This window comes from Magnolia sinica, chromosome 10 (genome assembly GCF_029962835.1).
Source record: "Magnolia sinica isolate HGM2019 chromosome 10, MsV1, whole genome shotgun sequence".
Taxonomy (NCBI): domain Eukaryota; kingdom Viridiplantae; phylum Streptophyta; class Magnoliopsida; order Magnoliales; family Magnoliaceae; genus Magnolia; species Magnolia sinica.
Window position 1 is genome coordinate 23447508 of NC_080582.1, and position 19054 is coordinate 23466561.

General features: G+C 40.1%; 1 protein-coding gene across 1 annotated transcript; it reads right to left on the reverse strand.

The window, feature by feature from the left end:
- Positions 1-2171: 2171 nt before the first annotated feature.
- Positions 2172-17786, reverse strand: LOC131258187 (cellulose synthase-like protein E6). Its single transcript, XM_058259309.1, has 8 exons — positions 17441-17786; positions 10331-10649; positions 7957-8097; positions 6534-6668; positions 5869-6081; positions 5019-5246; positions 3594-3941; positions 2172-2824 (listed from the first exon to the last, which is right to left on the reverse strand). Exons 1-8 carry the CDS (start codon positions 17722-17724, stop codon positions 2279-2281), a joined length of 2214 nt encoding a protein of 737 aa, XP_058115292.1. The 5' UTR covers positions 17725-17786; the 3' UTR covers positions 2172-2278.
- Between the last annotated feature and the right edge of the window lie 1268 nt (positions 17787-19054).

Consider the following 19054-nt stretch of genomic DNA (forward strand, 5'->3'; position numbering starts at 1 on the left):
GTTAGAAGAGGAAATGACCCTTCTACCTTTACCTCTGGCCAAAATTATGACCTTCGCCCCTTGATCCAACCATTCAGATTACACCACATGGTAGTAGCCAATCCCAACCCTTGGAGCCTCTTTTACTCTTGGACTTCCCATTAATTCACAAAATGCTACCCAAAGAACCTATAAATACCCATTCCCATCTCACTCCCAATTGATCTTAAAATCTCATATCTCTTAGATTTTCCACCCATCCACCAATGAGAAAAAAGAGTATGAGGAAAAGAGTTCTAGCCCGAGTCAATCCATCCAAGCCTACCCCTTAGGTAGCTGAGCAACCAGAAACCCCTATCCAAGCCACTCAAGTCAACCCTTAAGACAAAACCTATTCACCTATCCATTTTTTATCAATTTCATTTATATTTGCATTAGCATCATGCATCATTCTCTCCACTCCAATCGACTAGTTGGTCTGGTCGGCCCAAGTGTATGCTTTGCATCTTGTCGGGTTATCGGATCATACTCAGCAAAAACTTGGATTAACTAGGATTCAACTGCTTCTTCAAGTAGGTGTGTCAGGGTAGATTTATCTGACTTGAGCCATTGTTTGTTACAAGCATTGTATCGCCACACTACATTGCATACACCTTTACATCATTAATATGTAAGAACCAATCCGATCCTTAATATTTTATTTATTCTTGTGAAGTAGAGATCATATGCTTGTATGGGTAGAGATGATGAATAAAGCCTTCCCTCTTTGTAGCTCTGGTCTACCTAGAATTTTCGGCTGCAAATCGGGAGTCATTTTAGGATAGGAAATACAATGATTCCTTCTCCTAAGGTTTTTTACAGGGTCCAAGTGACTGTGAAAATCAGAGTAATTGGTTAATGGCAACTACAATCAAATATAATACCCACACGCCTCAAATGCACTGCGAAAGCCTGAAAAGGCATCTATGAGTGCAATCAAGCATCCACACCAAGAAAGTGACTATCTATAAAGCAAGAATCTTACAAAAACATGGCAACTCTTTAAAAGGAAAGAATCCAATCATGTGAATATTCTAATAAAGCTTCTTGTAGATGTTGCGCAATCGAAATAGCCAAAGGCTTACAAGATCCTTCTTGTACACATGGCCTAATATAATTAACTACACCTACATGGAAAATCAAGGAGATCTACACGATGAATCATCCAAATGTCTCATTAATTATATGCAAATTACAATACAACAACCACCTCTCCAAATCTATAAAATAAGCACTAGATTGAGAGCTCAAGGCACCAACCGAGTCATTACATACCTCTCACATTGAATGCTGTTTTATCTTAATTGTAGCCTTAATTCTTTCACTTTTGTCTATCCCCGCTGCAAAATGTTGGAGTTTAGCATAGCTTAGATCACTACTGTCTGGCGTCATCACTACAATACACCTAGGAGTAGTGTAAATATCCATGACATACCGTTATTGGATCCCTGATCAGCTGAGTCCTTACTTGGAAGATTACACCCTAGTCATATATCTTGATGGCCATTTGCCTCGATTGTTTGTCCATATCGGCAATCATAGATATTTATCTTTCATTTTTCTCTACTTATTTTATTTTTTCACTGAACGTACTGAAACTTCATCATAAATCAATAAAATCAGCAATTCAGTTTTTTGTTTTTTAACTATTTTCATCCATTATTGCATTACTAAGAAACCTAAGGTCCACAATCATTGTTGAAAGAAAAGTTCTTAGCTCAAGGTAAAAGAATCCATTCAAAAGGATTAACCCTCTCCTTCCAAAGTGCCTAATTACTACAACATTGGTGGCTAGACATTCAGATCAATCCTCACACATCTGATCCTACTAATTTGGCACTTGGGGTCATAAGCATTCAATCGAAATCAAGTCAAGCACAATTCTGACATGCTCACACTATCCTTATCACACATGTTTGACTGAATGCAAATCGTGTCTATTAATTAACACATGTGGCCTCATGTTTGATTGAATAGCAACAATCAAATCGAGGGGTGATGTGCGGACACAATTTCATACCATTTTACGCAGAAGGAATTATACAACATACGCTCCCTTCATCTCCAGACAGTATGCACTAATTTTCAATTCTGACAAACGATCCAACAATTCAGATTTCAGACCATTCATTTGTTTTGTCCCACAATATTGATTGACAAATACTCAAAACCTCCTTGATAGGAATTTTTATTCATTATTCATTCATGACAGGGACATTGGATCAATGGCTTGTATAAACCAACCATATCCCCACATCTTCTAATATATTGGAATTAAACAAGCCAACACAGCTACAACTACGGATGTAATAGCAAGGGAAGTTGGCAAGCGACCCTTGTCTTTGCGAAAAAAGAGCCCTTGATAGAGAGGTACATTAATCAAAACCAATGACCCACATAAAAGAAACTGCAACATCAACGTCTCAAGAACACTAATCCCACCGTCCATCATGACTCGCGTGGCCCCACCAATCAAGCAAAACAAATTGAGTATTGCAAGAGAAGCTAAGATGGTAAACATGGGTGAACTGGATCCAAACTCCATGATCTCTTGCTCGTACCTCTGGGACACGTCATCGTCGGACACCTTGGCTGTGATGATGAATGCTGACTTGGCAATACCTGATAGGAGGAGGAGGGTGTCCACGAACGCGAAGAGGTAGGAAGTCGTCCTTTTCAGGAGCCACATCCTTTGTTCATTCCACCAGCCCTTGAGTGTCATACCATGCCAAAGGGACTCAAGGATGATATATGCGTACTCGGCAATGATCACGTACATGAACGGTAGGAACCATGGGCTGTAGATCTGAAACCATGCAAAACGCCATTTTATGTTTTGGAGCTTGTTCAACCATGCATATGGTAAATGTAATTTACGTTGAGCTGTAAGTAGAGCTGTATTCATCCACTATCCTAACCATGCAACAAATTTCTGTGTGCATTGTAATATTTTCAACGTGATGTATGAAATCTACTCTAACCATCATAAAGCCCTCCCTAATCGTTTGGGTGTCGAACCAAAAATCAAGCCCATCCATGATTCACATGAGCCACACAACAGAAAACAATTGAGGTGTAATGTACATCGTTGATTGCATGCAGGGCCGACCATATGGATTGGACGGCATATACGCAAAATGGTGGGGGCCTTTTCACCAATCGTGTATGATCCTATGAATGTTTCCTGTCATGTGGCCCACCTAAATTGTTCACTAGAGTTCCTGCCTATGCATGACTAAATCAAGCCAGGGCACATCTGATGGATGGTTGGATGTCATCAGCACATCACCAATAGGCCCCACACAAAAGAACAATTTCACCCAGTGTTTGGTGAAAATGTTGCCATAGAATCATTTCCGGCCACCCACTTGTTACGCTTTCGTCGGGAGAATGTTCCGTAGAGCCATTGTTCGGCTTTAGACTCCTCAGTGTGAATAGTCTCCGCATCGGAAGCCTACTCGGGCTGTTCGGTCTATTCATGGATCGGGCTGTTCGGTAATATGGTTGCCGCGGATAAAGACTACTTTCCTATTCACTTGCCAGAGAGAGAGAGAGAGAGAGAGAGAGAGAGTTACCGACGGAAATAAGGAAATCCCTTTATAGAGGCAAAGGGAAGGGAAGATGACATAGAATAGTGTTGGAAAGGAATTCGGAGCCCAAAAACAGTAGATGCCATATCCCATTTGAAGTGCCAGCTTTATCTTGCCATGCCCATATATAAAGGGACAGTATTTGGATGTAAGTATCTGAAAGTCACCCTCAGACCATCTCTTATGTTGCACCAAAGATTGTGCTAATGAGGTGGGTGCAAGCCCTAAGAAACCCTTCCTCACTGGGTTAAAATATACAGATTTCCATCCCCTGCATTGGATTGACAAGCCTGTAATCACATCCTCCACAGGACATCCGTATTTCAGTCCCATCTACATGCAAATCAACATGCATCAAGTTAGTTAATATATAATTCAATGCTATTTCAAGATGATGATTTGACTATATATATATATATATATATATATATATATATATATATATATATATATATATATATGTTGGACCTAAGAGATCAGTACGATATATTGAAAGTGATTGTATCAAGATTCCATTAAAACACATGGATAGTCCATGGATGAATCCAGACTATTCTAACACAATCCATTTCATGGGTTACCGTGCAAAAGTTACCCTGCTCTCACCATTTTAGCCATCCAATCAATAACCCATGGAATAGAAGGTTGAGATAAAAATGGGCGATGTTACTGAGCTAAAAATATGTTGGCCACACCATAAAGTGGGATGGAAATTTCAATCTAAGGATTAGCACAGACTATAGCTTTTGAAGGCCATAACTTTGTGATCACCGTATATAATATGTCATTAAAAAGCCATATATGAGTTCTACTTGGCAAATTTCAAAGGTCATTTGCCCCTAAACCATTACATGAACTTCAATCGCATTGGGAGTTAAATCTGTGTTTTGAATCAAAATTTACTATTTTAGAAAAAATGAGAGAGAGAGAGAGAGAGAGAGAGAGAGAGAGAGAGAGAGTGTGTGTCAAAATTTCATTACTTTAGTAATCTTGTTATTATTTTTAGTTGTTTTAGAGTTTTAAGAATATTACAGTGACTTTTAATTTTTTTTCTTATAGTCTCTAAGAGAGGTTTGATAAGATTAGACATCTTTTCTTAGAATCTTTAGAGAAGTTAGATTTTTTCTTTATCTTGTGGGTTTGAAGTTCTCTGTAGATTTGACACCTATCATAGACGATGAAGACGATGATCTCTTTATGTCCCTTTCACAATGCACCTGCCAAGCCAAAGATTTGGCCTGTTATCGCATTTCCTCTGTATACAGGGAACGTGATCACATGGCCACTCCACCAGCCAGTTGGGCATTGCAGTAAGTAACAAATAGATGGTATTAGTTTTAGTGTATGGAGAGAGAGAGAGAGAGAGAGAGAGAGAGAGAGAGAGAGAGAGAGAGAGAGAGAGAGAGAGACCTCATTTCCCCATTGAGTATTCTCCTCATATGTACAAGTTGCAAGACCCTTTATTCTCTCTTCCGAGTCATGTGAGCTTTCATCCACCTTCCTCCCAATGGGGATTGATTCCCATTTCTCCTTATTTTGTTTATTATACTTCCTCCCACTTAGACTCTCTCTCCTGTGAAAACATCCAGTGCCCACGTACAAAGGCCCTCCATAGCCATCCAATCCAGGAAAATCCACCTTCATGAGAAACAAAAAAGTAAAAGAAATTAACATAAAATGAAGGAAAAGGATCCCATGACAAATACTAATACCATAGTTATACAAGCACTAACAATCTAGGCTTAATCATTGGGTTGGAAATCTAAGAAGCTTTTGACTCGAACCAAGTTTCTCGGTTGACTCGTGATTCAGTTGAGTTGAATTGGATAATGGTTTTTTTTTTTTTTTTTTTCTAATTTTAGAAAAAGAAGAGGAAGACTAAGATGAAGATGATAATGATGATGATCATGATTATGGACATATAAATCCATTCCGAGCTCAAAAATCCAAATTAGAGAAGAAACACCCAAAAATTCAAATGGGAGAAGAAGAAGAAGAGCCTGAATCAACTCCATAATGACCAAAAGTTAAACGTTTAGATGATCCAAGCGGCCAATTAGAAGACTTCTGCTAATTGAATGTTGACAGTTGATTGAACTTTCTCATAACCACCCAATTACAATCATCAAAAGTCATCTTATCAGAGGCCAGGATTATGTGAACAATCGAACAGAAATTGAGTATTGGTAACTAAAATATTAGTATGGCGATAATAAAATCAATGTAATTAGAGACCAAATTGCATTTTGATTGTACCCACCTCAGAAATTATCTTCATGGAAGTTCCATAAAGATCGTTCTTCGTCATGTTATTGTAATTCTGTGGGAATTGCACATAAGCAATCTCGTGGCCATTTTTTTCATCCATGAAAAAACACAGTGCGTCTCTCACCGATTCCGAATTGTTCGCGTACATATCACAATCTACATTCAAGATGATCGACCCGTTGCTCATCTCCGACGACACCCTTATCTGCATAGAATAACCATAATGAACATGGCCATGATGGAAATGATGATGAACACAGGTATTTATACATATATGTTCTTATTATAATAGTATACTCATGTACAAGTAGTTGGACACAAGCATACATCTAGCATGCGTTTCTAAGGGGGCCCACATGCAGCTTTGGTTGTGTCACTGGAACCGTCCATCTTTTTGGGTACCATCATGGATTGGCTGCTGTCCAAAATTGCACTAATTAAGCAGATGATCCTGAATATCAATTGGTTTGCATTTAAGGAGATTTCATTAAGTTTATCCATGTTCCACGGTCAACAGTACAAATCGATGCTTTCGGATCAGCCTGGAAGATGGACGGTTCTGATAAGCTGTCCATGGCTACAAGTGGCCCCTCCAGTGATCATGCTGGATGCAAATGTACGTATGGGGAGCATGAATGTCAATGCATGCTAGATTACCAAAGCATTCATAGCTCCAGCTTTGAAGTTGTGATGGTGTTGTGGTCTCTTCTCACGTGCTAAGTATACCAGAGTTGGCAATGTCACTCCTTCATTATCTACAGCATTTGGGTCTCCTCTTCCATCAATTAATATCTGTAAATGTTAATATATTAAAAAACCATTAGTAAAAAGAAATTTACTCTGATCAGCAAACGGCATATATATATATATATATATATATATATATAGACTAAGTTGCAGAACAAAGAACCGATCTATACATTAATGATATAAATAATAATGACTTATCTTGAAGTATCTATGAGTTGACTCAGCTGAGTTTTTAATAAATCACCCAAAATTTAGAACCATGTATTACACTAGGGTGACTCATCAACCATACAAATGACTTATATGTATATTCTTTGTTGTGGATGGCGTGTAGCCAAAATCACATTGATTGGACAACCGTAATCATGTGTCCCAATCCCAATTTTTGGAAGAAATTATTCAACCGAATTTCTATATGACTTGGCCGTGCTGGGTACTTATTTGACCAGAAAAAAGCAATTGTCTGATTAAATGAATTAAGAGATAGGAGTTCAGCTAAATATTTTTTTCTAAGTAAGGATTACGCTGATAAGTGATGATTGGACGAGAGGAGTTACATCATATAACTAGGTACAAATAAGCCAATAAAAGACAAGTAAAAATCCTTATCTTCACATACATATCTATTTCACCGACCCTTTCTCTAAGACAGCATCCAGATCATTAATATGCCTTTCATGTAGGTTAGAACTTATCCAACAAGAAATTTTACTATCTTAGGATGAATAGTAAAACTTCATAGAGTCTTTTAGTCCAGGTACAAGCAATTGACATCTTCACAAACATGCCTATTTCACCGAGCCTTTCTCCGAGACTGTGTCCATATCGTTATGCCTTTCATGCATATTGGAACTTGGTACACATTGGACGAGACAATGCCCAAATGGTATTATAAAGAAGAAGAAAAAAATACTGGAACAAATAGGGTATGGTTGAGACTGACTGAGCTTGTTGAGGCCTGAAACTGAGTTGACTCGGATGAGTCAACTGGCTTTCGTCCTGACATTCAAACCCGTGATCATAACCATCCAACTAGTGGCCATAACCAAGGATTGAAATCAAAATGGACATCTTTCAAAAACCAACACAAAATCAGATGGTCAAGATGGTCCAATCGATGTGATTTGTAAGCCGGAATCCATCCAAAACGGGGACCAACCATACAAAATTCTGTATCTTTTGGACAGTCAGAAATGTCCAACCATATCAACATTTGGCTTATAGCCCATCCTTCTGGTGGGCCACCAGATAAAGGGTTTAGATCACACATACTTTGTTTGCCACACGTGTTGTGACTGTGGGACTAACATAGAAGTTATAGTATATATACCTGAAGAATGGGCTGGTGATCGCGCGAAGTGATTCCTGAATTCCATTCAGAAAATCCTTTGTGCTTTTGGCGCACTTCTTCTGGAATTCTACCCAACTTACCTGCTGTATCGATGCGATTCTCCATTTCTTCATACATTTTCTACAAGAAAAATAAAGAGATCATGATCTGGGCCGTGTAGTTGTCATGTGGGCCACATGTGTATAATTAAACAGATGGATAGCAAAAAAAAATGATAACCAACGGCCTTAATTTGATAAGGATGTGTCCCTCACTATGAGTGGGCCATACTAATTTTGTTACTGATTTTGAGAGTGAGATGGAAATTTAGGATCTTGCAATCCTGAATTTTGTGGGTCCCATTCTGGATGGAACGTATCTCTAAAATTATGCAGTCCAAACAATAGTAACCGTATGATAAATGGCTATCAAATGGATGGTTCAGAGTAAAATAGAAAGTGGTCCAGATTCAAAGGGGAATATTAGATGGCTAGTATTAGCTGATCACTGCAATTTTTTTGGTTAGAAGCAATCTACAGTTGGTCCAGAGAATTGGACGGTCTGAATCACCATTCAACCATGCCAGGTGTGCAACTGAAGAGTCACCACCCTTCTTTTAATGGTGCAAATAAAACATAGGATTCCAAGCCTTTGAAACGATGGAACCCACTTTCGATGCCCCCCGAACCAAAACATACTCAGATTAAAACATATAAAATAAAATAAAATAGCCCCTCTATGTATCTCCAAAAAAAAAATTTGATTAAATGATCATGGTCACTAATCAATGGATCTGTGTTTGTTGGTTAATTTTTCACCGTTGATTGATTTAGATCTTAACCATCCAGTAGATGTTTACATTGCCAGTTCAAATCAACTATTTGCTTAGTCTGTGGGGCCTGATAATTGGACAGCATGTGTGGGATCATCATGCCCAACAAATCACACGTGAGAGATCCGAGTCTCTTATCATGCTAACCCCAAAGGTACGTAGATGCCTCGATTAGAAAATTCAAGATTCAGGTGGGCTAGATGCCGACGAAGAAAATGAAAAAGATAGTAGGAATCGACCACTGTCCAGATTCCAATCACACATGTCGACATGAAGGTCAGATTGATCTGACATTTGAGACAAGGCATGTGGAATGGACTCAGGATTCGATAATGACCCCTCCAGTACCAGTGTCGGTGCTGGAAAAGCTATGTAGGCCCCACCATGATGGATGTGATCTATCCACACCGTCCATCCATTTTTCCAGCTCATTTTAGAATTTGATGCCGAAACCGAGACAGACCCAAGTTTTAGATGGACCACACCACAGGAAATAGTGAGGATAATCAAACCCACCGATTGAAACTTTCCTAAGGCCCACCGTAATGCTTATTTCCCATCCAACCTGTTGACAAGGTCATACAGAGATGGATGAAGCGAAACACAGATATTAGCTTGATCGAAAACTTGTGGCCCCGAAGAATTTTGTAATGGTGGGCATTCAATCACTAGCGTTTCATATGGTGTGGTCCACCTGATATTTGGATCTGCCTCATTTTTGCAATCATGCCTACAATGAGCTGGAAAAATGGATGGACAGCTGGGATAAAACATATATATCATGGTGGGGCGTACAGAGCTATTCCAGCACTGATGTCGGTACTGGAGCGGTCACTACCGAATCCCAATCTGTACAAGGTGGCGATTCATTCGATGAGAGGCTCCGATCTCACACACGTGTGCTTCATTTCCACATGCAAGGCGAGTACACTTGAAATATTTCAAATCTAAGCCCACGGGCGTGTGGAGAACAGCCCAATCCGCACACATCCCAATATAGGCCATGGGTGCAAGATCCATTTAGAAAAGAAATAGATGACAAGAACAAAATTGTAGCCGTCCATCCGTTTCCGAAGACTGGAATTACCGGATTTCATGGCACAGATAAAGGGTGTGGCCCACCCGGTGGAAAGGGTTGATCTCCCCCCCTCCCCCACATGCTCTCCATTGACATGTGTTGCTGCATGCGGATAGGAAGCGCTCTACACTCGTGTGGGCTGTCCATACGGATACACTAAAACTGTGCATTGTTGATAAGCCAGTGGGCGACCATACACGAAGCACACATGCACGAAATCCGGACCGTTCAATTATGGATGGAGCATAGCATGAAATTCACACTGATCGAACAATCTTAAACATGTGGTAACACTCATGGAATTTGGACCGTTGACCACCTTATTCCTAACCGTCCATCTGATAGCCAGCCATTACATGGTTAAGATTGGTACATCAGTGTGACTTTTGGGCCATGCACACGCTTCTGAAAAAAAACAAAAAACAGAAGGATCATATGATGATAGGATTCGATGGGCATCTTACCTTCATGGCCCACCATTCCTCGGCCTCTCTAATATAAGGTGGGCCAGACATGGTGGAAAAATAGGCTGCCGGGCACCTGGGCTCCACGTTGAATTTCTTGCAGAAGGGAATCCAATGCTTGGTAAATCGAGATGCTTCTAAGAGAGCATAGAACGTCAGATCCGACCCTCCATCATCGGATAGATAGACGCTCAGCTTCTCTGGAGGGTAATTGTAGGCCATGACCGAAAGAACGGTGTTGATTACTAGGATGGGCGGCTCGATGGAAGGATCTGCCGTGCATACAAAGACATCCACGCCTGGTAATTCGTCTTCGTATCTAGTTCACAAATAATACAAGTGTTCAGTCAACGGTCCACGTTCAAAGAGGACAATGTCCAATGATTCAGATGGCTAGAACAGCTAAATGTGTGGTCAATATTCAACAGATTTTGTTTAAGCCATCATCCACCGTTGGATCTTGAGTGTGAATAGTTTTCACAAGGAACAATAGCTCATCTGATGGGCCGCGACTTTTGAATGGCACTAACCAAAAATCTACAAGATTGGAAGATCATAGCCATCCAATCTTGGTAATTTTTTATGTATGTACATGTAGGATCGGGGAATCCAAATCCATTATCCATTATCCATTATGAGTCACAAAAGATCAACGGTCTGGATGATCGGGCTATGGTCCTCTCTCGTCCAAACTAAAGGCTCCAGCATGTTATAGGCAATAACTGGTCAGATCATCAAAGGTGGGAGTCGGTACGCGACGCAACGCTATCATCCAATCAACAACAAGAGATTTTCAATCTCTACGCGCGTGTGAATCCGTACACACCCAGACGCAAGGTCATGTGTTACATTATGACACGTGTATGGCATCGGAGCTTTCTATCGGGTGTGATACGCTATTTAGAACTTCTGACATAAAAATAACCGAACTTCGCCTCCTCAGTTGGGCCACATATATCAAAACCAATGAATGGCTAGAAAAAAACATTTCGCAACCTATTTACTTTGTACGTTGTGGCCCAAATGAAGAGTGAAATTTTTTGATCTTATAGAATAAAGACACTAGCATCATTTCCAATCTTATGGAAAGCTCAGATCTTACACACGTGTTTCATATTTGCACTTATTTTCGCGCTTGAATTAGCAAACTTCTCCACCATCTTTGGAAAGTAATAGTCTTTCAAGTCTAACTAATGGGTCCTTGATTCAATAATCCAGACCGTTGATCTGTTCATTCCCAACATGAATGGAGGATGCCAAAATATTTCCTAAATCCTGAGATCCAGAGACCAATATTAGGACCTTGATATTCTCTTCTTCCGTCTATCCATGGGCCACAAAATTAAAGGTTAAGATTGTCTTGTCAAAGAAAGTCTTGTGTCATATTCTATCTAGAGTTGTAAATAACAGATTAACAGGCTGGATTTCCAAACCATGGGACCCACCCTTCGTAATTGGATGCCCGTGTATACTGTCGAAAGATGCCTCTCACGTACAATGAGTGTGACTATTTTGGCAATACTATTTTTGTTCGGTACAAGCGACAAAACTTTCGTTATCGAATCCGCCTTTTTTTTCTTTGCCTTTTTTGGATGCAAGCTTCTGAAGCGGATTGGCTGGTGTACCACACACCACCCAACTGGCTGATGTGTTGACGTCACTAAGTTATGTGGGTCCCATTATGAGGTATGTATTATATCCCAACTGTATTTCCAATCGGCGAGCTCGTCGTAAGGCTGGAGCCAAGACAATAAGATGTATCCAATGATGAAGTGGACCACACTGCAAAAAGCAGTGGGGCATTGAATGTCTACCATTGAAACTCTTTTATGGGTCACAGAAGCTTTGATCAATATGATTTTTTTTTTCCTATTAATCCAGGTATGTATGACCTTATGAACAGATTGGATGGAAAATAAACGTTGCAATGGGTCCTACGAATATTTTAACAGTGAGAATCATTGTAACCACTGCTCTCTGGTGTGATATACTTAGGGCCTGTTTGGCGGACCGATCCCACGGTATTACGAGGGATGGGATCACGATATCTCAGGATATGCATGATGAGCCAAATAGACCTGGAGAACTTGTCCCAGGATATAAGCAATCCCATGGATCTTAAAACAATCCATTGACATCACCATCGTTACCTTAAAATTAATCCCATCCCTTGGTTGGATGGATTAGAAGCCAAACGGACTGTATAAACTTGTCTCAGGATATAGCAATCCCATGCATCTTAAACCACTCCACTGCCACCACCATCATTACCTTAAGGGCCTGTTTGGGAGCGTGGATTTAGAACCCCCTGGATTTGCAACCCCTAGGATTGGAAACCCCCTGGATTGGCAATCCTCTCGGTGTATTTAGCACCTTGAAGTGTGAATAAACTTTAATTCAAAAATACCTATACATGGTATATTTACGGGGGTTTGAATTTAATTACTAAATCAACTTTAATATTCCCAATTAGTGAGATATATAATTTTTAACACTATGATTGTGATAAGCCCGCTAAAATATATGCTTTGCCTAAAAATGATGAAATTCCAAGTCTCAGATGGACCGCAAGCACAAGATCATGTCCGAGTGACTAACCAATGATTTTTAACCGTTGATTAATATGGACAATGTTTGGATGGTGCTGGACAATATTTGGACGGTGCTGATCTACATGAACAATGTTTGGACGGTGCTAATCATCGTTAGTGGGCCATGTGCCCAGTGGAATGATAGTGTACAGTGACATACATTTATACCTGCAACTATTGAAATGATTTTAGGTGTAATCCAAGCTCTCACCTTGGATTACAAACCCCCTCAAAGAGGGGATTGGGAACCCCCTGGATTGGCAATCCCCAGTTGCTTTATGCTGCCAAACAACTAAGGGGATTTGAAACCCCCTTTAATCTCCTCCAATCCCCTCCAATCCAAGGTGCCAAACAACCCCTAAAATTCATCACATCACTCTTAATCACATGGGATTTGCTTGGCCAAACAAGTCCTTAAGCTTTCGATATGAATCATTGTTTGCATGAGGCTTTAAAATGATCTCGCAAAATGGATGAACGTGTAGATATAATAAATACATCATTTTGGGGGCCATATAACATTGATATCTTTTGAACCGTTCGTACCCCCCCCCCCCTGCCCGACAGTAATCCGTCCAGCCAAGGATCTGCGGGGCCCACTGTGATGGAAGTGTTTTATCCACGCTTTTAAGACACGAACCAAAAAATGAGCAGGCCCAATGCTTAAATGGATTATAAAGTGGGGATTAAACGTACACCATTAAAAACTTCTGGAGAGCTGGAGAAGTTTACAAAACTCTGTTGGGTACACCATGAGTTAAGAGTCTTATCCAACCTGTCCATCCATTTTAACCACCCAAACTAGAATCATATCCAAAACTCAAGCAGACCACACAACATGAGACCGTTGAACACCAACCGTTGAAATCTTAACAGGGCCATAAAAGTTTTGGATAAACATCACTGTTGGCTATAGGAAGGTTTCGACCGTCAATATCATTATCGACTGATTTCCTGTGAGCCAGCTTTGTATAAGCTCCAATTTGGGGCTCAAGATAGCCACATACATTCACGCTGGGTCCCACAGAGTTTAACCAGTAGGTAAAACGTACTGGGTCATCTAATACGCAATCTTATTTCATGATTAAAGTGGGAGATGATTATATAAGGCCGAGGCCCTTAATGTGGGGCCTACCTCGATGTATGTATGCTAAATCTACACCGTCAATCCATTTTTCCAGGTTACTTTAAGGCACTAGCCGAAAAATGAAGAAGATTGAATTGTCAGGTAGACCATACACTAGAAAACAGTGGTGATTGAATGCTCCACCGTTAAATACTTACTGGGGCCTACTGTAATGTTTCAGTGATGTTTATTTACCATCCAAACCGTTGTTAAGTTGAAACAAAATTGGATGGAAAAATAATAATAATAAATAAATAATTTGTTTCATTTTTGGGATTGTGTCTTAAAAAATGATGTATAGAACATGAACATGCATCAAGGTGGGCTCACCTGGCGAGCACTATCAATTAAAGGTAGAGCCGGGCATAATTCGACTCGATTTGACCTAATTCAATCCAAACCGAAAGCCATAATTGGGTCGAATCGAGTAAGCACACTCAGATTTATCTGTACATCGAGTGGACTTTAAATTAGTGGTCAATCCGGACCAATCCGATCCCCACAACATTCTCCAATCCCCAAAACGTACATTCAACACGGTTTCGTATAATGTTGTCCAATTAAGATTGAGATATATTTCATTTTTAATTTGAAACCATAAAATAATATAAAAAATGAATGGCACGACTAAATAAATACAACATGGTCAGTCTACGGAGCACGGACCACCATGTGGCAGGAGAGTGGTATCCTCTCAACTGAGGCCCGGAGCACCGAGTCTGACACTTTTCACGCTCAAAATTGAAAATGGGATTGCGTGCTGAGTTACTCGGTACAATAGCTCTTATAATACTGAGTGAACTCTATTGGGCCCACCTTGAATATATGTGGTTTATCCACACCGTCCATCCGCTTTTAAAGATCATTTTAGTCGTTGGAACCAAATTTGAAGTATATCTACATACCTCGACTGGACCATACCATATGAAACAGTAGAAGTATTGATTTCCACTGTTGAAACCTTTCTAAGGCACACAGTGATGTTTAATTTTCATCCAACCTGTTCAAAAGATTTAACAGAAATGGATGAAGGGAAAAAAATAAATTCTATCTTGATCTAAAACTTCTGCGGCTACAGGAACTTTTCAAATTTAGAAGTTTAAATCACACGGTTTATATTGGTGTGGTCCAGTTGATACTTTTATAGCTTCATATTTTTAGCTAAAGCTCTAAAATTATTTGGAAAAATGGATGAACGGGTTGGATAAAATGCATGAATGAAGGTGAGACTCACAGAGTATACTCAGTACACTTAGGGCACTGAGTTACTTAGTACGCAGTAAGCTACCTTTCACACCGATACTCTTGACTGATGGGCAGCAGGTAGGTAGCAGGTACGTGTACCTTGCACTGTTGACTTTAACAAGTTCTGTGGTCATGAGGAATGTGTTATATACAAACCGTCCATCCATTTATAGCGGGCTCGTCTCGGTACTTAAGCAGGAAAATAAGACAGATCTAAAGATCAAGCGGACCGCAATGCAAAAATGTAGTGGGGGAGTCATGGAAGTTTCGGATCAATATGAAATTTGGTTTTCCTCTTCATCTATTAACAGATTGGACGGAGAATAAATGTTCTGGTGGGCCCTATGAATTTTTTAACAGTAAAAATCATTATCCATGGTGTGGTACATTTAAGCTTTGGATATGATTTATTTTTTCTCTAATACTCTAAAATCATCTCGAAAAATGGATGATCAGTATAAATATAATAAATACATCACTCTGGGGCTACGTAACTTTGTTCTCCTTTGGCCCGTTCTTACAACTCGAAGCGTTGACGGTGTCTTTGGACGACCCTAGGTATACAAGTTTGACTGGAACAGAGGCAGACTCGATCCGACTCTGACTGAGTCGGTCTTGGTTCGGTTCAATCCAACCAAGATTCAGCTTGGATCGTGTCAGACCCGTTGGACTCAATCCTGAGTTAGATCGAGTTCCGATCAAGGTTTTAATAGTATTGGATGGAGTTGAGTTCGACCTAACTTGGTCCGACTGGACTCAATGCCCACCTCTAATCAAAGGCCATGTTCTGAAATTTCTCAACGATCAGAATCCACGACTATATTCACTTGAGTGTGGACCATTGCTAGACTCAAGTTTCAAAGTTCAATGGTCCATTTGAACGGTTTAGATAGCATATACACGTCATGGTGGGCCTTACTTATGTGTAGTAACAATCGTAGGAACATATGTTACGATTCCCCATAATCAGTAAACGTGGCATTTTACTACTGTCCATCCACAGCAACATCCAAAGAGACGTGGAGTGCAAGGTGAACCCAACAGATAGCTACCTGGTGTAAAAACTGTGTAGGGCCCAATGTACTGTATGTGTTTAAGTGCTAGAGCTAGGCATCCAGTGGAGTCTGACGGAGTTATGGCTCACCCGCCCCGATTCGGTTTTGAAATACGCCTGGCTCGAATTGAGCCCGATTCAATATCGAGTCCAGCATGCCTAACTAGATCTAGAGTCCAAGTCTAGTTGAACTAATTCAGACCAAGTTTGACCCAGACATAAATATTGAGTCAGGTTGAGTCGGCACCAAATCAAGTTGGATGTAATAAGTATACACGAGCTGAAATCACAACTCAAAACCTATATTCACTTGTTAGAATTGCAGCTTCTATATCAACTACACCCATCTTATATTTGAAACGGTTATTCTTTTTTTTTTTTCAAAAGATATATATGTACCAGACGAGTTTTAGATTGAGTCGTGACACCGACTCGACTTTGAATCCGGTCTGATTAAAGTCAACTCGATTTGGACCAAGTCACCCACTCAGTTTAGATCGATTTGGATCTGAACGAGTTGGACAAGTTAAGTTTACCGAGTCGAATAGTCGCGTCATTTTGAGAAATTAGAGCTCGGGTCGACCAAACCACGGGAAACAGTGGGATAAAAACATCCACCGTCAAAACTTCCCTAACGCATACAGTAATTTGCATTTGTCTTCCACCGTGTTCATGAGGTCACACAGACCCCGATGAAGGGAAAATACAAATACCAGCTTGATCCAAAACTTCTGCGGCCTCCATGGAGTTTTGGACAATAGGCATTCAATCCCCACGGCTTCCTCTCGTGTGGTCCACTTGAGTATTGGATGTGGATCAATTTTGAGATCATGCCCTAAAATGAGCTGCAAAAACGGATGGACGGCTTGGATAAAACACATACATCGTGGGCGGTTGGGGTTCACCACGCAATCCGCGTCTCATCGCAAGAATGAGAGAGAGAACTGCACCACTCTCTGTTGTGCAAGGCGTTTTCAGCCGTTAGATGGATTAAGTGGGGCGATTAAAAATAAATATTTAATACATCCAACGGCTGAGATCGCCTTGCGGAGTGGTGCAGGCAACGATCAGTTTCTTTTTCAGATTATTCGTACCTTTGGGAGAGTCTTTCCTTGAAGGTGGAACGGTCGACGCGATTCCAACGGACGGATTGAGTAATAATCCAATAGAAACCGAACCAAACCTCTGCAGCAAACACACCAATCCAAACCCATCTTCCTTCTTCTCCTTTCCTTGGAATATGAGTTGCTCTATACGCCCATATCATACAAATGCCCAAAAACATACAGATAACATACAACCTATATGCAATCCTACCCGTTGCTTCTCTCGTTTCAAAGAGAGGCAGATACCCATCTCCTCTCCTTTCACCTCCCATCTCTCTCCCTCTCTCTCAGGAAGCTTTTGGATTGAGAAAATTTTTGATACTCTGGCAGAGGGCGATGGATGATACGCAGGCACTTCGAATCTAAGTGCATAAATAGCATACAAAAGTCAAATTAAACCGGTCAAATTATGCTTCCTTACGTGAGGGTCAGTGGTCTGCACATTTTTTCTCTTTTTTAATTTGGGTTAGTATATGACATGTATATGACGTTAGAGTGCCAGCACAATTACAATTTTCTTTTTTGGGCTGGAGGCCGGATGTAATGCATGGAGCCGCAACCAGACAAAAATAAAAAATAAAAAATAAAAAATAAAACCTACTCTGCATCGTGGCTTATTTTAGTGTAATTCAGCCTCTAAATTGACTATGCTATCCTTGTACAATACTTTTATTACAACCTTAATTTAAAAATTGAAGAAGCCTTTAGAAAGTTGAAATGGGCTCACTTGCAATAACTTCGTTGATCGATTCTGTCCATCAGTTTTTTCATCTCCTTTTATATCATTGGACTAAAAAAAGACGTGAATTCGAGTGGTAGGTGGTTCGTAAAAAGTTTAAGTAGTGAGTAAAATATGAACCATTAAATGGAATCTAGATAATTTGGACCACTTAATTATTTGATGTGCTTCATTTTATAGGCTCGTCATATAATAATTTGTACATTTGAACTAACGGTGTCGAGCATCAATATGATAAAATAAAAAATTTGTGGCCGACTCTCTGTGTGGGCTCACCTTGACGTTCGAGTAATTGCCATTGAGATGAAATAGTTGAGTGAAACTTCAGTCTTATCCAAGATGGTACAACCCTTTCTATGGGGCCCACCTTTTGTATGTATTCTATATCGCGACATCCATACTTTTTCAGAAAATGGACCATACCAAACATTAGTTATTGAACATACCACCATTAAAAACTTCTTAGTGTGCACGTAAACGCATCTTTATTGCTAATGTCCCATCCAATATGTTGATAAATAAGGTCACATAAGCATGGTTGATAAGGTCACGTAAGCATGGATGAAGGGGAAAAATAAATACGAGCTTCGTACAAAACTTTTGTGGCACATTAATGATCAATCACCATTGTTTCCTACGGCATGGCTCACCCTATAATCAGATCTCTTGAATTTTTTGGATAACACCCTAAATTGACTTAGAAAAATGCATGGATGATGTTGATACATAATGAATGCATCAAAGTGCGCCCCATGTTAAGAGGTGTACTATCATTGTTGAGTTTAGGGTTGCAATGTCTTTGGTGAGCCCATGAAGGCATACTAGTAACTCAATGTACGGAGTAAACTATGTGCGGCCCACCT